The following is a 21,383-nucleotide window of genomic DNA, read 5'->3' as shown; positions in this document are numbered from 1 at the left end:
CAAACGTACAGAAACACTTGCTGGTTAATTGAACAGAAGTGTTTATATTACAACATAGAATTACTCAAGTGCAAGAAAGAAGCACGGCACTGACCTTTGAGAGATCGATTCCCGTGATAGCGTGGACAGAGGCAGGGACCTCTGCCAATAAGCGAGTGACCTCCGACGTAACGCGGTTACTATCTCCTCCGAGAATCACTATTTCATCTGTCTTGGCAAGAGGAGCTGCTACTTTGGCAGCAATCTGGAGAGAGACAGTTCACCACGATTACAAAGGAACGACATTAGGACAAAATAAATGCCCTCCCCCTGCCCCCTCACTCCCATCATTAGACTAATCCAGATATTTTGTGAGCAATTTCCCATTTCCCTTTCGCGAGCATCCATATTCGTTCGATTAGCCCCCCTACCGCCTCAGTGCCAAAGACTACAGCTGCAGCTGGGAGTTAAACTCACCCAAGCAAGAGACTGGTGGTTTAAGCACATCGGGGTGGATTTTGTGAATCGGTACTTCCTGCCTGGAGGCTCACGCACTGAGTGCATATATGAGGAACTTGGGCCGGGAGACCGGGATTGAAATCAATGGATGGAATTCCTGCAGTGCCCCAATGTCCGGCCCAAATTTCCAACACGCACTGCCAGCGTACAAAGCTTTGTACTGGGAGTGCACGCTCGTAAAGTTTACCCCTACGACTCCGACCAGGGCTGATGAACAGCAATCCAATATCGTTAGGGACACCAAAAGGCCTATCGAGATGGCAGAGCCAGGCAGCTAGAAGATGCAATAACAGGCAAGGCAGAGATTTTATAAACTCATAGAATTTACAATTTGCAAGTGCCAGCTCTTTTACTCTAATTCTACTTCTCTGACACTCCCCGTTTCCTTTTATAGTCTTCCTTCTCAAATGCATCTCCAATTCCCTCTGAAGTTATATTGCCATCTCTCCCTCAATGGCCACATGTTCCAAAAACCCTGTGTGATAGAAGCACGTCCAGTGATCCTCCTTCGTTGCTTTAGTGATCACTCTGACCCCCTCCTCGTTACTGGTTCACCAATCAAGCAGAAAGTTTTTCCACAATTCACTCTCCGTTCACTCTCTCCACGACGGTGTGATTACGGATGGCAATTAAGAGTGCTTCATCATCTTTAAAACCCGCCAGGTTACCTTCGGAAGAGCTTCCAGCACCAGCGACACCTTGGCTGCGTTTCCATACTGCCGGTAAGCTGCTGCCTTCAATCTCATTTTCTCAGCATCGGCTTTTCCGATAGCCGATATAGAAGAAGCTTCTGCCTCGCCGATCTTGCGGATCTTTTCAGCTTGAGCCTGGGCGGTCAGCACTTGTTTCACTCTGCAAAAAAAACGAGAGAGATAAAGAGAACCGTGGCAGCAAGAGTGACCAAATAGGAAAGCAAAATCACCACCTCAGGACGCCCCACAGCGCTTTACAGGCCAATGAAGAGTAGTCACTGTTGTAATGTAGGAAACGCGGCAGCAAATTTGTGCACAGCAAGCTCCCACAAACAGCAACATGATAATGACCAGATACTTTGTTTTAGTGGTGTTGATTAATGTGGGCTAAATATTGACCAGGACACCAGGGAGAAATTCCCTGCTCTTCTTCGAAATAGTGGCCATGGGATCTTATACGTCCCCGAGCGAGCAGACAGGGCCTCGGTTTAATGTCTCATCCGAAAGACGGCACCTCCGACAGTGCGGCACCCCACTGGAGTGTCAGTCTGGATTTTGTGCTCAAGTCTCTGGAGTGGGACTTGAATCCACAACCACGTAGAATTCAAATTGCAGATACGCAGGTTGTAAACAAAAGATTTGACTATGGTGCAAGTGATGAGATTTTGAATTATTTAAGAAAAAATTTGGGCATATGCCCAAACTGTTTGTATACAGGTCCAAGAGAGGTGGGGGGACGGGGCGGGGAGGGTGCATGGCGGTGGGGGTGTAAGAGAAGGGGAGAAAAGGAACACCTATTTCCTCCCTGCCCCACATTCAATTATATGGAACTCTGGCCAATTCAGGCCAGGTGTCAATTCTGGATTATACATAGGGAACGAATCCAGGTTAGTGCAGTCACAGAAGTCAGTTTACCTGAAAGCTAATCCGTTTCTACAAAGATATCAGGTCAGGAACAAAGTAAAACCCTTCCGGCTGGATATTCCAAGCTGGCCATGGACTCTGGTCATTTATTATTCACCAATACATGATTTATATCAACAGGCATGGCCTTTAAATGGACAACGTTGCCCATGCTTGCCTGTGCGAAAGTTTGAGCATGACAAGGTTCTGCTCTCTCGGTCCCCAAGCAGTTATGTATGGCTCTGCCTCCTGGAAACAAACGCATGGTTCAAGGGAAGAGACATTACTGAGGGCCTTTGCAAACTCATTCGATGATGGTTTATCATGGCGAGTTGCAGCGGGGATGGAGAGTGATGGTGATCTCAGGGAATGACCTTAGCCATTATCTTGAGGTTTAAAATGTACCTTTTGGTTTTCTATTGAGTCTATTTTCCCACATTGAATCTGCTGTGTGGAGTGTGATGTGCGAGCTGTACCTCCAAACAGGTTTTTGGAGGAGTTTGAAGCAGTGTCCCACTGCTCATTGAGTGTCAACTTAATAATCCTTTCTCTAGCATTTTCAAAGATATGTCGACCTCACCTGTGACCGTACTTCAAAAGTAATACATTGCGCGGGTGGCCCTTTGAGATGTCTCGGAGGGGAAGGATAGAATGCTGGCATGAACGCAAGTCTTTTACATTCATCACCTGGTTAAATGTTCAAAGATTCCGCTTTAAAGGATAAATATTCAGCACTAATTAGGATCAATGTTATAAAACACAAGGTGAGGTGGTCGCAGTGCAAGCATTAAGGGATATGGAACACGTGTGTGTGTGTGTGCGTCTGTGTGAGAATCACATTCCACTACTGAACAGCATGTGGAAAAATCCATCCCATCTTACAGCTATTTCTTCTGCCAAGATAACAGCTGCACAATGTAATTTCATTAACGTACGATAATTATACTGGGTAACAGCAGTTAAGAGTTATGGGGACATGAAGCACATCAGGGAGGCTCACGTACTTTTGCCCTTCTGCAATCTGCTGGATTCTGAAGGCCTCCGCTTCTGCCGGTCTCTTCACCGTCCCGATCAGCTCCTTGTCCATACGAATGATTTCTTTCTCCTCGATGTCGATCTGCTTCTTGCGCTGCACCACCTCGATCTCTATTTCTTCCTGTCGGATTTTCTGCTGTTCCTTGGCTCCCTGCAGCTCATAAGCCAGCTGAGCCTCTGCTTTCTAAGCACAGCCAAGAAAATGCAATACAAAGCATTACAATAGCTTGACCCACACAGTGCCTCTAAAGCTTTAATTCCCACGGTTTTATAAAAAGCAGCTTTTTTGAGAATAATGGAAACTGGGACTTCCAATTACAGTACTATCATTCTGTGCAAGAAACAAGCAGAAATTGTCTCTGAAAATGAAAAAAGTTTGCCTTCCCAGTACAGCATCTCCGTTTCCCCTGAACAAATCTCGTGCCTTGGTCTCAACCACGATTCTAGGGAATTCGTTCCAATTTGATGATTAATCTCTGTGTAAAGAAATACTTCTCAACGCCCCTCCTAAATTTGCCACTCAAACCCCTTGAACCTGTACCCTCGCTTGTTCTGTTGCCCTGATATCAAAGTATTGTTTTAGGTTTGGTTTCGAGAAACCGCTGAGTATCTTGTATCCAGTCATGTCCCTCAACATTCCCTTCAGAGCTTATCAAGCTGATCCTCACAGCTCTTCCTTTGACTCTTGGATTAGCCTCACTGCTCTCCTCTGCCCTGCCCCGAGGATCAGGATGGCCCCTTCATGTCACTGTATGACCGTTCCCATTTTCTTCTTGCACTTGGCATCTCCCACATGGCAAGGCTGACACGTGGAGTCCAACTACAGAGAATTACAGAGAAGTTACGTTCAACTTGTATCAAACCTTGGTTAGACCACACTCAAGAGTACTGAATCATACAATGGTTACAGCACAGGAGGCCATTCGGCCCGTCGAACCCGTGCCGTCTCTCTGCAAGAGCACTTCAGCTAGTCCCACTCCCCCGCCCTTTCCCCATAGCCCTGCAATTAATTTTTTTTTAATTTTTTTTTTTTTACTTCAGGTGCTTATCCAATTCCCTTTTGAAAGTCATGATTGAATCTGCCTCCACCACCCTTTCAGGCAGTGCAACCCAGATCATAACCACTGCGTAAAAAAGTTTTCCCTCATGTTGCCTTTGGTTCTTCTGCCAATCACCTTAAATCTGTGTCCTCTGGTTCTCGACCCCAATGGGAACAGTTTCTCTCTATCTACTCTGTCTAGCCCCCTCATGATTTTGAACACCTCTATCAAATCTCTTCTCAACCTTCTCTACTCTAAGGAGAACAACCCCAGCTTCTCCAGTCTATCCACATAACTGAAGTCCCTCATCCCTGGAACCATTCTTGTAAATCTTGTCTGCACCCTCTCTAAGGCCTTCACATCCTTCCTAAAGTGCGGTGTCCAGAACTGGACACAATACTTCAGTTGAGGCTGAACCAGTGTTTTATACAGGTTCATCATAACTTCCTTGCTGTGCACAGTTCTGGTCTCCATATTATAAAAAGGATATAGAGGCATTGGAGAAGGTGCAAAAAAGATTCACAATGATGATACCAGAACAGAGAGGTTATAACGATCAGGAAAGACGGAACAGGCTGGGGCTCTTTTCTCTAGAAAAGAGAAGGCTGAGGGGGGACCTGATCGAGGTCTTTAAGATTATGAAATGGTTTGATAGGGTAGACGTAGAGAAGATGTTTCCACTTGCGGGTGAGATCAAAACTAGGGGCCATAAATATAAGATAGTCACTAATAAACCCAATAGGGAATTCAGGAGAAACTTCTTTACCCAGAGAGTGGTGAGAATGTGGAACTCGCTACCACAGGGAGTGGTTGAGGCGAATAGCATGGGTGCATTTACGGGTAAGCTGGATAAACACATGAGGGAGAAAGGGATAGGAGGCTATGCTGATAGGGTGAGATGAGGAAGGGTGGGAGGAGGCGCGTGTGGAGCATAAACGTCGGCACGGATCTGTTGGGCCGAATGGCCTGTTTCTGTGCTGTAGACTCGATGTAACAGACAAACCCCGGCCCAATGCTCTGCGCTGCCGTTAAGACTCAATATTTTCCAGTTTGCCGAGGGCTCCCTGATCTCATGTTGAATGGCTCCATTTGCCATTGGGCGTGTGAGTGGCCTGCAGCACTTCACCCACAGCCTGTTGAACAAACAAAACACCTACCTTTGTATTTATCTCCTGATTAAAGGCTGCCTTCTGCATTTCGAACGCTCGCTTGGAGTCAGCCATCTTGGTGTCAGCACTGTACTTAACATCCATGGTTTCCTTCTTGCATTCAGCTTCCTATGGATTTTGGGGATGGAGAAAAAACAAAAAGTATAAACAGGATCTGCCGGTCCACGATGCAACGAAACTCAGGCACTGAATGACAACACAAATATAGTGTTTAGCAAGTCAACATGAATGGCTTAAATGGTTAACATTGTAAATCATTGAGCCGTACAAGGTCCCAGCTACAATCCTGAGTCTACGTTGAGTTAGCGGGTCTCAGCTGGTGTGACAGTAGGTGGTCGCATTATCTGTGGGTGAGAGAACAGGAAACGAAGCAGAATTCCCACCCTTGATTGCTATCCAGTAATCAGGTGAGGGCTCAGCTGTTATACCCCCTGACATGAATCAGTCATTCATGAAAGAAAGACTTATGAAATAGTACTGAGCAGCCTACGGGTGGCGCTGTCCAGGGAGAGTATAAATACTCGGGCACGGGCCCAGCTTGCGCAGGACATTCTTAACAGGAACTAGTGAAGGACACAACTAGACCTCCATGTTGTAAAACAGTTGATTAAAGCTTTGTTTAACGCTTAGTCCAAGTGCCTAGTAGTTTTCTTCCGTCACCCCCCGTGGGTGAATTACCCATCAACACTTGCCGTCTAAGCTTGCACATGAAATACTGCCACTTGGCCGAGATTAGGGGTTGCCAACCCTCCAGGATTGCCCTGGAGTCTCCAGGAATTAAAGATTAATCTCCAGGACACGGCTCCGAGCAACACCCGGGAGAAAAATCACAGGGATGTTAAAAAAAAAAAATGGTGCTTTTTTCAAATTTTTTGAACACTTATTAGCTATAAAAATAGTGGAGATGGGGGAAAAAGTTTGTTTCACTAACAGTCAAGGTTAATCCAATTGGGTAAGAAAGAGTCTGCTCCCTTTCCAATTGGCCGCAAGAAGGCAGTGCACCTGGAGGACAGACCAATAGCGGGAGTGTGGAGGTCATCTGATGAAACCTCCAGGAATACACCCAACCAGAGCTGGCAACCCTAGCAGAGATACCAGAGATTGGCTGGACCCAAGTGACAAGTCCACATCTTCAGGAGAGGAGGTGGTGTGAAAGGAGAATGGTGGCAGAAAAAATACACAGGATAGGGCCAGAGGTGAAACCGGGCACCTCATGTCACGCCGCTCTCCAGTCTTTTGTAAGCTGGACAAACATCAACACAGATTCAGACACCACTAAATCATGAAGGGTGATTCATACAAACTTGTTTGAGGAGTTCATGAGGACAAAGCACTGGTAGAAACTGTATGTAACTCGTACTTTTCCTCTTGTACACAATTGCCAGGGAGCCGAGTCATTTTGCGTGTGGCAATGTTACTACAGGGGACACTACAAGTCATTCAGAAGCATCACAAATCAAGCCTGCCCATTTCAACACTATTCGAAGAAATGATCCATGGATTCTTTGCTTTTGACACCACATAAGAGTGAGTAATGTACAGGGGTTATGCATCCGTGTGTCTCCACGCCCAACCACACTCCTACTGCTGAAACAATCAGACTCAATGCCACTCTGATCCCCAGAAACTGCGGTTTAGGTGATTTACGAATCGTGGTTACCCGTATTCCGGCATCTCTCTCTGCTTCTGCGACTCCAATTTCTGCGTCTCTCTGCACCACCGCTGTCTGTGACTTCCCCAACGAGCTCAGGTACTCCACTTTGTCGAAAACATCCTGTAACGCAAAGAGCAGGAGCTTAGAGAAGGAGGGAGGCCACCAGCACCTTGAACAGCCATTCATCGGAGAAAAACGCTTAACCGCAAGAGTCAGCAACGCAGCCCGTGTTGGTGGAAATCAAATCCAACCCACAAATGGAACGAATGCAAACAAGTATTGAATCATCGACTGTTACAACACAAAAAAAGACAATACACCAGGTTTCTCTTCACATGAACCATCTAGACCAATCCCACTCTCCTGTTTGCTTCACAGAGCCTTCGAACAGGAAGCTCTTCAAACAAATAAAAAATTTCCAGTTCTGACGAAAGGTCATCAACCCGAAATGTTAACTCAGTTTCTCTCTCTCCACAGATGCTGCCTGACCTGCTGAGTGTTCCCGGGCATTTTCTGGTTTTTATTTGAAACAAAAGACTGATTTCAGGTTATGACTGCCAAGGATCGACAATGCTGAACATGTTGGTAAATGGTTCAAGTGGAACTAGATGCAGGTCACAGACCCGCAGGAAGTTTCAGTACGGAAACAGGCCGTGCACTTCATTCACTCTATGCCGGTGTTGGATTTAATTTGAGCCACATAGTTTAATTCCACTCTTCAGCTGGCTCCCCCTCGCCCTTTAGTGTTCCTCAGTTTCAAGCAACTATCTAATTCTGTTTTAAAAGAACGGTAGCATAGCGGTTGTGTTACTGGACCAGTAATCCAGAGGCCTGGACGAATGATTTGGAGACATGGCAGCTGGGGAATTTAAATTCAGTTAATTAAATAAATCTGGAATAAAAAGCTAGTACTGTATCAGTAATGGTGACCATGTAGCTACTGCGATTGTCGTAAAAACCCATCTGGTTCACTAATGTACTTTAGGGAAGGAAATCTGCCGCCCTTACCCGGTCTGGCCTATATGTGGACTCCAGGCCCTCTGAAATGGCCCAGCGAGCCATTCAATTGTTTAGGGATGGGCAATAAATGCTGGGCTTCCCAGTGACACCCACATCTTGTGAATGAATAAAAAAATGATCTTCGGATCCTTCTCTACAGACGTCTGTATTTCTTATTCCAGGTCCTTCAATAAAGCCCACCATGTGTCCAAAAAGCATTTGTCTCCAAGCTTAACAGACATCCACATGGTAACTAGTTTGTTTCTGTATCAAAACTTATCCCCACTTCATCCCTGCCCCCCCATAAACTAAACGAAAAGTGGCTTTTAAATTATGCTTTGAAAGGATGTCTGGTGAACTAAAGCTTTAGCTGACTGACGCTCAACCCTGCCCTAAGTAACAGGGTGACTCCAGCCGAGGATTGCGACTCTCCACTCCGCAAGTTCCTGATCTCAGCCGTGCTGGAGGAGGTGTACAGAACGAAAACACTTCCCCAATGGTGAGAGAGGGAAGGAACCATCAGGGGAAGAACCAATGGGCAATGGCTATTTTGAGAGCAACGTGGAGAGTCAAAAAAGGGTCGTAAATTTAATCCAGACTCTTGACATTTTAAACTCCAGTCTGAGATTAGGTTAGAACTTTCAAAATCAGAGACAATCGCAATATTGGCAATGAGGAACATTTTCCATATTAAAAATTCACAGGAATTTGAAAAATGCCATTAGTAAATATTACTGACACGCCTGTTAAAACAACTAAGGCGCGTCCTGAACAAAGAGGCTGAACCGTCACTTTCTGCGGGATGTGGATTTTACTGGTGAATCTTTAAAAGTCAAGGAATCACATTACTTTAAAATCAGTGTTGCTTCATGGGGCAGTTTCACCATGTGGGAAAAATGTTCCAACAACCACTGAAAATGGCGGGGATCAGTCAGTCAGTGAATGTTGGCCCACAATGCAAATTCCCCTGTGTTCCTGCACTAAATGGAAAGTCGCTCAGATTGCAAGTCAGCACTTTCCAAATTGTTTCCATCCCTAGTACTTGGTTGATGCATTAGCTCATGTCGCCTGCGGCCCTTGATGTTTAATCCTTTCAGAATCACAGCACCATTTCTGCACCACAGGAAGGGAACTCGATTAGATTTCAGTTCGGATAATTCCACAAGTTCAATCGTCCGTGGATTTCACTATTCCTTTCACCTTCGAGTCACACGGCTGTGGGTTCAAGCCCCACGCTCGGGCTTGAGCGCATTATCTAAGCTGACACCTTAGTGCAGCACTGAGGGAGTGCTACATTGTCGGAGGTGTCGTTCTCGAGAAGGGATGACCAAACCAAGGCCTGGTTTGCCGGTTTCGGTCATTCCAGTGGATGCTAGAAATCCCACGACACAATCATTCTCGGCGTCCTGGTCAACAGCCCTCCCACTAAAATAAACACTTGATTGCCGATTCCACTGTCTGCAAGATGGCTGCTGCGTTTGTGCACACAGTCACTGCAATTTAAGATGCGAGAAAGTACTATTATAAATGTCAGTGCTTTTTCAGTGAAGCATGAAAAATGTACTTTAAAAAAAGAGGTATTAATTAGGCAATCATAGGGTTAAGGTATTACATATTCCCAATGTTTAAATAGTGCTGGGAAATGCAAGCACAGCATATACTGTGTCAGGTCTTAAAATATAAACCAAAAATTCTCATCACATTCTTAACATGGTTTTAAAATTTCAGACTAAAAATAACACAGCTCTCGTCAACTGCATGGAGTTGTGTGAATGTGTGCTTCCAATATCACAAGCTTCACAGAGAAGGGAGCTAGAGTTCCACTGAACAGGTACAAGTTGAAGAAATGCCCTCCTGCTTTACAATATTATGGCTCACTCAATAGCACAGGGTGTATAATACCCTTCTTCTGAGGGGTTGTCTTAAAGTTCCCACCCCAGATATTTGGCACTGCGGTAGGTAGCTGTGATCTGTATGCAAAATATGACTGGGTATTCCCACTTGCACTGTTTTTAAAAAATGTCTCTTGAGATGCATTTAAGTGAAAGCTAGATAAACACATGAGAAAGGAATAGAGGGTTATGCTGATAAGGTGAGATGAAGAGGGATGGGAGGAGGGTCCTGTGGAGCATAAACACCGGCATGGACCAGTTGGGCCGAATGGCCTGTTTCTCTGCTGTACATTCTGTGTGATTCTCATTACAGTTTCCCCGGTGGATCAGTCAGTGGCTGAGGCACAAGGATCAGGAAGATCCCAGGTTCAATCTCTGGTCTGTGTGGAGTTAGCTGATCTCAGGCAGGGAGGTGGTAGCTGAGCTACAAGCAGCCTCAGGGGTGGGGGTTGGGGGGGCTGAAAATAAACATCTGTGACTGCAGATGGACAGTACCCTATAGAGGATGCCGGGGGAGAAGTGGAACTGACTTGGCTTTGATGCCTCCCATGTTAAGTTAGCTTGCTGACACACATCAAGGTTTTCATATAACTGAGGTACACGGCCACTGGAGTACTGAGGGAGCGCCGCACTGTCGGAGGGGCAGTACTGAGGGAGCGCCGCACTGTCGGAGGGGCAGTACTGAGGGAGGGGCGCACCGTAGGAATGGCAGTACTGAGGGAGCGCCGCAGTGTCGGAGGGGCAGTGCTGAGAGAACGCCGCACTGTCGGAGGGGCAGTACTGAGGGAGTGCTGCACTGTCAGAGGTGCCGTCTTTTGGATGAGACGTTTAACCAAGGCCCCATCTGCCCTCAGGTAGACGTAAAAGATCTCAAGGCACTGAAGGAGAACAGGGGAATTCTCCCCGGTGTCCTGCCAATATTTGTCCCTCAACCAGTATCACCAGAACAGATTATCTGGTCATTATCACATTGCTGTTTGTGGGAGCTTGCTGTGCACAAATTGGCTGCCATGTTTCCTACATTACAACAGTGACTACACTTCAAAAGTACTTCATTGGCTGTAAAGCTCTTTGGGACGGTCTGAGGATGTGAAAGACGTTGTGGAAATAATTTTTTACTGGGGAAGCAAGCTGTAGTTGTAAAAGAAAAACAACTCGTATTTATAATGTGCCTCAACACATCTCATGTCCGAATCACTTCAGATACAATGAATTGTTTTGAAACAACATTGCACAGCTCCCGAGCACAGCTTCAAACCCCACATATAGGCAATCAAGACTGCCTACTTACATCTCACAACTATCGCCCATCTCCATCCCTACCTTGCCACACTGCTGCTGAAAACCTCATTCATGCCTTCGGCAGCTCCAGACCGACTTCCCCTCGTCAGACACTTGACCTTCGCCTTACGTAAACTCTAACGCTAGAACTCTGCACCTGAATCTTATACAAAATCCCGCTCACTTATCACCCCTGCCCTTTGCTTCCAAAAGGCACCGCTATTTTTCCTTTCCAATTGCCTTTTGCTTCCACCTCCCTTTCAGATCGTGCATTGACCACACATCTGTAGAGGTCACTGTAGGAGCGGGAGCCCTGACCAATTTCAACTCTCTCGTGAGGCCAAATTTAGTGACCCTAGTGTCACTCCTGCTGAGTTCAACACTGGGAACCTGGGACCTCTTAAGCCTGGGCACCTGAGCTACTTGGTGCTATAACCAGCTGCGCCATCAGGGAGCCTTTAGAAGGAGCTGCCTTGAACTCCCTTTCTAGAGATTAGAATAAAAATGCCTGGAGGAATGCACTAACCTAGATAGGAGCTTCAAGTTCTGAATCATCTACATCCTGCAATAATAACTCCTGCAGCAGTCCATGAACAATGAAAATTCATCTAACACTTCACAATTGGAAAAAAAAAAACAGGTGAAACAGAAGATAACCACAGCTCCAAAGAGAAAGCAACCGCCAGCAGCAGACGCCACAAGGTACTCTTTAAACGTGCCCTCTTCAGTTCCCTCCCCCCTCCGCTCTGCCCTTCCTCCAAATACACCACTTTGCAGCCAAGAGGGTAGGCAGGCCATCTGCTCGCGAGGCTCTGCCAACACCGCTCTATAACTGAGCACATAGGAGGCGGACAAACCACAGCCTGGGTGTACCAACAATCTCTGCGTGGAAACAGCTCGTCTTCACTGGCTGGCTCCCCCTCAGGTGGCCTGATTCAAATCGAGAGCAAGCAGCGTGGGAAGCTGTGGTACTTAAATGCAAATATGCCACAAGCTACTTTTTTTGTAAACCACACACATGCATGAAAATCAGCTTTCTACCCTTATAAGAGAGATTTAGGGGTCTAAGCACAGAAATCACAAAGCTAGTGGACAGGTATCATAAAAATAATTTAAAAGGCTAATGGAATGTTGGCCTTTATCCCAAGGGGGCTGGAATACAAAGGGGTGGAAGTTATGTTAGAGTTATATAAAGCTCTGGCTAGAGTAATGCGTTCAGTTCTGGGCCCCACTCCTCAGGAAGGAGATACTGGCCTTGGAGGGGGGGGCAGCGCAGATTCACCAGATCGATACCCGGGGCTTAGAGGCTTAAATTCCGAGGACAGGTTGCACAGACAAGGCTCGTGTTCCCTCGAGTATAGAAGATTAAGGGGTGATGTAATTGAGTGTTTAAGATGATTAAAGGATTCGATAGAGTAGCGAGAGAGAAACTATTTCCTCTGGTTTGTCCAGAACAAAGAGCCAGGCCGTTCAGGGGTGATGTCAGGAAGCACTTCTTCACACAAAGGGTCCTGGAAATCTGAAACACTCTCCCCCAAATAGCTGTTGAGGCTGGGGGTCAATTGGAAATTTCAGAACTGAGATCGATAGATTTTTGTTAGGCAAGGGTGTTAAGGGCTACGGAACCAAGTCGAGTAAATGGAGTTAAGATACAGATCAGCAGTGGTCTAATTCAATGGTGGTACAGGCTCGAGGGGCTGAATGGCCTCCTCCTATTTCTATGGAACCGCACCAAGTGGAGGAAGGGACAAATTCCCTGATGCACAGCGAGTGCTCAATGTGTTTACTCCATTTGCCTCTTTTTGCCTGTTTCTGCAAACCTTGGATCCAGCTGCTGACGGGAGCTTTTTGAATTCATTAAAAAACAAAGTAGCGAGTGAAATTAAAGTTGTCGGCAGATATTTCTGCATTCGAAGTACATTTCCTTTCTCATACCTTGATGGTGAAGCTGAGGATCTCGATTCCCATGCGGCCTACATCAGGAGCGGCCACTTCACGTACCAGCTGAGCAAACTGATCTCGGTCCTGATAGATGGCTTCAACCGTCAGTGTTCCTGTGGGAGAGGAAGAAAAATTCAGTCAGTCCACACCAACGAGTCCAAAAGCTGGCGGATCCGGTTTTCCACTAATTCTTTTGGGGGCTTTGGCGGGGGGGCGGGGAGAGAAACAACCCATCAGCCTGCAACTCTACCAGGGATTTAAGTTTTATAAAAAGGTTAAAACTTAAAGTCGCAATTAAATAAAAGATTGTTAAACGCTTTAAAAAAAAACTCTGTTCCAATGGGTGGCAACAGCCACTGACTTGGCGGGGGGGGGGGGGGGGGGGGGGGGAAAGAGAGAGAGAGACGGGGGGGGGGGGGAAGGAGGGGAGACACGGGCTGGGGGGGGGGGGGGAAAAGAGAGACGGGCTGGGGTGGGGTCAGTGTCACATTGCGGTTTATGGGACCTTGCTGTGTGCAAACTGGCTGATGCGATTCTTACATTACACCAGTTCAAAAGTACTGGATTGGCTGTAAAGCACTTCGGGGCAGCCTGAGGCTGTGAAAGGCACTTTATAAATTCTTACTTTAACAGTGGGAGTGATGTTTAGGTAAATCAAGTAGTGATGTCACATTTGGATTTTAAATTGTGATTTAGGTAGGCAATTTACTTTAAACGTAGGATTTATTGATAACTGTAGTGTTCTTGTGAAGAACTGACTTTGAACTAAATTTTAAATTGATTCTCGCATTGGTTGTGACTGGGAAAGTTGTTATTTGTTTTATAAGTCGATCCCATTTCAAAAATCAATGTCTACGGCTTGCGATGCCTCTGTCCAGTGTTCAGAACTCTGTATGGTTATCTCGGGAGGAATGCAGCTGTAACTCGGCAGCATTTCAACACGTGGCCACTGACATTTGGCCTACATACTACTGGGGGAACGGAAGGATAGGCAGGAGGCTCATTCAGCTCGGGCCAGCCAATCATTCCGTGGGAACTCAGTGATGTGAAGAGCATCAAAGTTGGGAGCCAGGTTCACTGGAATATCTGATCAAGAGTGAAGGAGACAAGTGTGGAGAAGAAAGCAAATGTAGCTGCCCAAATGTGGCAAAATGATTGTAAGTGGATTTTGTCAACATAGCCTCACCACCCTCACCCCCATTGTATTAAAGTGGAGAGAAAGCTTGTGAGGATACATCAACTTTAAGGTCCATGCATCCTCAATGTGCAAAATACGGCTCCTGCCTGCAATGCCCCAGGAGTTGCTGGTTTCTCCCCCCTCCCCGCCCCCTCACATTCCTTTGTATGGAGGCTGGGAACTTACCCATAAGGATAGAGGAAAGGGGGTAATATGGGAGGGAAGCTTACCCATCGCTCAACAACAATTACTTGCATTTATATAGCGCCTTTAACATAGTAGAACATCCCAAGGCGCTTTGCAGGAACGTTATCAAACAAAACTTGTCACCGAGCCGCAGAGAGATATTGGGACATGTGACCAAAAGCTAACAGAGCAGATCACCCATCCACATAAAGGGAAGAGTCCTCACCACTTACTCCATCCACACTCGTCAATAACGGTTTCCAATGAAGTCAATTACAAAGGTGCTGCTTATAACACATTGAGCACGCTGGCTATTTTTGGCAATTCAGTAAGCTTTTCCCCCCACATTATCATAATGTATTTAAATCCCTCCACGGATCATTCTGTGTCTGTCTTTCCCCTCCTCCCCTCCCCCCCCCCCCCGCGTCTCAGCGGGTTTTATTAAGTTGGATTTGGTGGTCGTCGGGTTCATTCATCAGCCGCTGGATGTTGGAAGCAGCGTTTCCCCCGACATTGGAGATGAAGTGTGGTCAGTTGCGGAGGGATGTGGGCAAACACAGGGCAGCGCCAATGTTCCCTCTAATTTCTTTTTCGGGTGCGCGGCCCCTTTGACTCCCAACTTTGATGTTCTTCACATCACTGAGTTCCCACGGAATGATTGGCTGGCCCCAGCTGAATGAGCCTCCTGCATATCCTTCCGTTCCCCCAATAACAGGTGCGGTTTTCCCCATTTAAAAGCCGGTGAGCCGGCTGCGCGGGACCTCCAGACCGCTGGGCGGCCATGCAGCTTAGCGGGAACGTCGGACAACACATGCTCACTGTGGAGAGAATCGCACCGTCTGCGAAGGGAAGAATCTGAAACTAGCGGGCGTGGAGTGGCGCCTGGCTGTGTGAGTGCGGCCCCGTTCACTGCTCTCGGTCCTCATTAGCGAGGAAGGTCCTAGTCCCTGTAAATGAAGACGCACCGGCCAACGCTTATAGCGGGCTAATCGCGTAAACACCAACATGTGCACTATAAGCGACGGAGACTGCGCTACCCACTGAGCATTAGAATTGTGCGAATAACTTTTTTAAAAAGAGAGTAGGGGTTGAGGAGCAGGCTTTGGGATGAGAATTTAAACAAACTTAAGGCCACCAATTACCCAAGATAGATCGGAGATGTCCTTCTAGGGTTTGCAGCACCACATTTTTGGTCTCCTGGACACTTTTCCCCAGAAACTGCTCACACGCCACGGCGAGCAGCTCCAGCTCGGTCATGACTTTCACCTGCACATAGGGAGCACAATATAAGCCGACAGCACATGACAAACAGTTATGTACATTCTTAATACTTTAAGGCTATTAAAAAGCAGGTATTAAAACTTACTGGAATTAAAATAAGACTACACTTCTGTAATACTTTTTTTTTTAAGATTAATAGAAGCAGATGTTAAAAATTGCAGGGCTATACCATGAAAGCAGGTTAGCACAGCAAAAAAAAAGCAAAGCACACTCCATTAAAAAACCAAAATCACGCCAATGCATAAAGCAACAAAACAGTATTGCACCCTGTAACACTCCAACCTGGCAACAAGGACATTGAGAGGCATCAAAGTAACTTAAAGAGAGAGATTATTCATTTTGACCATTGATAGAAAAATCAAAATATTCCTCACTGAATTTCCACATTGCTAAGTTAAGCTGTTGCAGGGTACAGAGGCAAAACACTTCTTTAAAAAAATTATTGATTGCAGCTTATTTGAAACCTTGAATCTGACTGGCTCAAACGGAGGCCTCGCCACTGCATGCATTTACATGAATCACACCACCAAAATACTTTTACGACATCAAAGCAAGTCAAAAAGGACTTAGCGTGGCATGCAGCTTTGACAGTTACGGTCTAACTGGCAAAATAATTGAAAAAACCAAAACGTGGAGTTGACAACAGGCAGTGTGGGGGGGGGAGGGGGGGTGGAAGAGGGGAAGGGGGAAGAGTCGCATGTGGAAGAGCGGGGCACGTCCAAGGAATTGGCCGATAATTGTAGAGTTGTGAGCCTGGGAGCACGTGTAAAGTGCCCCATTGGACGAGCACCACTGTGGTAACAGAGCCGCAAGTCACTTAATTTCAAAGGGCAAATATCTAATGAAAGGTAACGGGTCTAACTTCTCAATACACCGCGATTAAACAGCAACAAGGTACTCGCAGACAACAGTCGAAAGGAATTACAGGTACCCCCAACTGAGATTTCCCCCACAATTTCAGGGGGCTGTGAACCCAAGTGTTCAGTGACAAACTTGTCAACTTGTCATTAGTTAAGAACCTTCTCCAGTCTGGAAGGTGACAGTGTGAAGCTCCTACTTTCAGTCAGGTTCTACAACCAGAGGGTGCAAAGTGCAGTCGAAAGACAAAGGGCATTTACACCAAAATGGATGGTCACCTGCACCAGAGGTACAACCCATGTATAAGCAGCAAGCAGTCACCCTGGCAGTAAACCAAACATGACTGGTGCTCTTGCCAACAGCAGCACCATTCATGCCAAATTTAGTGGCAACTTCCTCTCCACCTCAAGCCTCTCATGTGTCTAACTACGTTTGCTGGTGGAATCTGCTTCTCTCACAGGAAGGCAAAGGCTCACTTTACAGGGATTGCAGGAGGCTTGAAACTGGTGACCGTTAGCATGTTGCTAATAATGGGCCGAGCAGCCTTCTGCATAACTGACTGGATACTGGGATTTCTCTCTCTGCTGGGATTTTACTTACTCTGCCCCACCAGCCCCCCAGTTCATGCTGGGATTTTACTTACTCCACCCCACCAGCCCCCCAGTTCATGCTGGGATTTTACTTTCTCCTCCCCACCAGCCCCCCAGTTTATGCTGGGATTTCATAGAAACATAGTAGGAGTAGGCCATTCGGCCCCTCGAGCATGCTCCACCCATTTAATGAGATCATGGCTGATCATCCAAATTCAGTACCCTGTCCCTGCTTTCTCCCCATATCCCTTGATTCCCTTTACCCTTAAGAAATATATCTAACTCCTTCTTGAATATATTTAATGAATTGGCCTCAACTGCCTTTTGTGGTAGAGAATTCCACAGGTTCACCACTCTCTGGGTGAAAAAATTCCTCCTCACTCTCTCCTCCCCACCAGCCCCCCAGTTCATGCTGGGATTTCTCTTTCTTCTTCCCACCTGTACCCCAGTCTATGCCGGCATTCTTATCCCCAGTTCACATCGACATCCTTCACCCCTTCTCATCCTCGTCCATTCTAGTTCACAGCAGCATTTCTCTCTTTCTTTCCCCCTTCTCCCCCAGTAGACCGTCATAAGAAATAGGAGCAGGAACAGGCCACTTGGCCCCTCGAGCCTGCTCTGCCATTCAATAAGATCATGGCTGATCTTGGGCTCACTCTATTCCATCCCCACCCACCCCCACTTCACTTCAGGACTTGCCTCTGACCACCACAAATCAGCTCCAACCTGACGCGAATGTTCTGGAGGATGGGATCGTGTTGCAGGCTTTGGGAGAAAATCCCTGTCCTTGCAAAACTATTACGAGATCAGGAAGTGTCGCTCAGTGTGCAGTGGAATTTCAATCCCTGGAGCAGCAGTGTCAGACAGGAGCTGGGAGTTCAGCCGAGCGGCGAGTAGGTTGACCCTCCTGAGGGGGTGGGGGTTTGCTACAGTTTCTGCGGATCCCGCAATATAAAAGCTTTGCCAGTGGTCCGGGTCACGACTCAGGAATGGCAGCTCCAATCCGATCAGACGGTATGTAATCCTCAGGCAAACGTTTTCAGGTGATTATTATTTTGGAATGACAAACATATAGCCTACAATTTATCTTTTATTCGCCCATTCGCGACACTGCTGCTGCTGCTGCCAGGATGCTCTGTTTCCCAGACCACAATCAACGCCCCTGTATACCAGGGAGAACCATCAAGCGAGGTTCTCTCCTCTGCCCTGCAGGCAAAGACTGCAGCCTCCGCTTGATGCCTTCACTCTTGGTGCAGCTCCGGCAGAGACCAGAGATGGGAGCGATCTTACCTGCCTCATATTCAATGCATCTGACTGGTAAACGCTGCGTGTCATTTTTAAATGAAAGTATTTAAATACTTTCATCTAAAGCCCCTTATCCTGGAATACTCTAATTTAATCAGTAATTAGTAATTTAAGTTTAAGAGTTACTTGTAAACACCTCTGCCTAAAAAAAACATTCGAATTGGCTTACATCACTCAATAGTTTCCTATTTCAATTTTTGATTTAAAAAATGTTGCAATTAACCTGAAGTTGGTTTTGAATCACTTACACTTTGCTATTTTGCGATGTGATATTTAGGGAAGTGTGTGGCCTATTCATAAGGGGCTAATTCAATTTCCACTAGTGTTCTTATATTTGATAATTCAGTCCCAAACCACAGAGCGTTTGAAATGGGCTGATTACATAAATCCGAGTTCCCTATTTCAGCCTCGTCATTGTGCCCAATGCAGACCAGAGCCCACGGGGAAAGAAAAGGGGGAGGAGGTGGAGAATCATAGAATGATACAGCACAGAAGGAGGCCGTTTGGCCCATCGTGAGTGTATCGGAGAAGCTCTCATCACCAGGCCACTTTAGCACACGTCAGTGACAGGTTCCAGAGCCGGGTCAGCAGTAACTGTGGAGAAAACTACTTTCAAAGACAACACTCTAGAGAAAAAAAGAACCAATCCTGAACAGTCATAGGACAGCTTCTCAACTTATTTCCAACGTGTAACTGGGGAAGTGTGATTGGATGGTTCCTGGCCGGCCTCCAACCCTCCGTAAACTTCAGCTCACCCAAATCTCTGCTGCCCGTTTCCTAACTCACGCCAAGTCCCGTTCACCCATCACCCCTGTGCTCGCTGACCTACATTGGTTCCCGGTCTGGTAATGCCTCGATTTAAAAACTCTTAAATCGCTCCATGGTCTCGCCCCTCCCCATCTCTGTAACCTCCTCCAGCCCTACAACCTTCCGAGATCTCTGTGGTCCTCCAATTCTGGCCTCTTGCGCATCCCCGATTTTAATTGCTCCACCATTGGTGGCCGTGTCTTCAGTTGCCTGGGCCCTAAGCTCTGGAATTCCCTCCCTAAACCTCTCCTCCTTTAAGTCATTCCTTAAAAGCTACCTCCTTGACCCTGTCCCAATATCTCCTTGTGTGTCTTGGTGTCAAATTTTGATTGATAACACTCCTGTGAAGCGCCTTGGGACGCTTTGCTACGTTAAAAGTGCTATATAAATACAAGTTATTGTTGTTGATCTATAATCACTTGGCTACAGATAAAACGAGAGCTGCAGATAAGAGGCTTACGTGGGGAGAGGAAGAAGGAGCAAGCGGCTTGACCACTCTGTTTAGTTTGCTTTCTTCAAATTTGTTTTTAAGTTGAAGTGTTTTGAATGTAAATAGAATACAAGACAATGAAAGTAATTCTACCATTTGCACCTAGTCAGTTCTGGCCTGGAATGTGGCCTCTTGCTTGTCCTGATAGAAGGAGCATTGCACAACGCCAGGAGGAAATTAAAAATTAGAAGGGGAGGGGGGTAGGGAGGGGAAATGACAAAATTGGACCATCTCTCAGGCACAATTAACTTCCAGGAAATCTTTTGAATTACTTGGCACTCATCTGGAGATGCATTGTGGCATTAATGATTCAATATGCAAGACATCTAGGACAAGTGCAGATATTAGAAATCATAGGCAGTTTTATTACTGATCATTTGTGTCAAATTATATAATGTGTAATTTGGATTATACAGGAATCACCTCTTGGAAATACAGAAAATACATTCGGATCAGCACCACGAGGGGAGTTATTTACCAGACCTCACAGTGGGACACACGCACGTTCTCTTCCCTCCCTCTCAACCTTACTCTTCTCACGCTGATTCATGCCACTGGCAGCTCTTCACTACCTTGGATATGTAGCTACCCTTCATGTGAGCTCAAACAGCAGGTTTTTGGGATGCTAATTGACCATGTGCAGCATCACATTGGAACCCGACCCTGTCCTCACACCTGCATGATCCAGCAGCAGTTACCGGCCGGGTAGTGATCAGGAAGTGGGGTGGGGGCGGGCTCTGGATGATTTACCACCCCGCCCCTCTGGACAAGAGTGGTATCCCCAATTGCTGGTCCAGCTGAAATCAGCCAACGGTGACACCGGGACTTGAAGCCACACAGCATGTATATTCACAAAGCCGTCGGGGAAGAGTCAAAAGCAAACGCGTAAAATGGCTTTAAGAACCTGATCACATCTCGAGTGCGGAGATATCATACAGGTCACAGGCCATGGTTCATAGCACACAGAATAAATGACAACAGTGCAATCGTGGAGCATTAATTCAATGAGCAAGAGAGACCATTTTGGATGAGCATTCACCCCATTTCTTGAGGTCATCCCTTTTATATTCAAGAACTTTTAAAGTGGGGGCAGGAGGACAAACAGCAAGGGGGAGAAAAAAAATCACAATAAGCCTGAAGTGAAAGATGCTGATGAGATAGGAAACAGAAGTTTCGTGCTGGCAACACTTTTGAAAACTGCCATTTTTGTATTTTGGTTTGGGTGCTCTCTTCATCCCAGTGTTTTCTCCCCTCCGTTATTTCAAACCTTGTGTCGCTGCCTGTCTCCACCTTCAGTGCGTTAACATGGCAAGCAAGCATGGAATGGGTTTATCACAGCCAACATGTGCTCAGTGATCTATCTGCCATTTTGGAGTTGGTTCGTGGTTGTATTTTGACTGATATCTATGAGCAATCAAGGGACAGTCAAGTGCTGCGTTGCCAAGAAATTATAATTATCCATAAACTCTTCCACTTTTGAGATGTAAATTGATCACATTGCACGTGCTGCAATGTAAAGTATTGATCATTGTACACCCCAATATGGAGGAAGGGTTCATGCCAGAATTATGCTCTAAAATACCCA

General features: G+C 46.4%; 1 protein-coding gene across 5 annotated transcripts in view; it reads right to left on the bottom strand.

Annotated features, from left to right (window-relative positions):
• The window catches only part of LOC147102289 (flotillin-2), a 140,716-nt gene that overhangs the window by 13,725 nt on the left and 105,608 nt on the right, over positions 1–21,383 (bottom strand). For all 5 annotated transcript variants that reach the window (XM_085964684.1, XM_085964683.1, XM_085964685.1 and 2 more), the window contains 7 exons: positions 15,610–15,733; positions 13,099–13,217; positions 6,998–7,111; positions 5,326–5,445; positions 3,098–3,312; positions 1,167–1,350; positions 95–244 (listed from right to left, as the gene is read on the bottom strand). In XM_085964684.1, coding sequence (XP_085820810.1) covers positions 95–244; positions 1,167–1,350; positions 3,098–3,312; positions 5,326–5,445; positions 6,998–7,111; positions 13,099–13,217; positions 15,610–15,733 — 1,026 coding nt within the window. The remainder of the gene's footprint in view (positions 1–94; positions 245–1,166; positions 1,351–3,097; positions 3,313–5,325; positions 5,446–6,997; positions 7,112–13,098; positions 13,218–15,609; positions 15,734–21,383) is intronic.

This window comes from Somniosus microcephalus, chromosome 22 (assembly GCF_052327205.1).
Source record: "Somniosus microcephalus isolate GS21.2 chromosome 22, FLI_Smic_1.0, whole genome shotgun sequence".
Lineage (NCBI taxonomy): Eukaryota > Metazoa > Chordata > Chondrichthyes > Squaliformes > Somniosidae > Somniosus > Somniosus microcephalus.
This window is presented reverse-complemented; position numbering and strand designations above follow the sequence as displayed.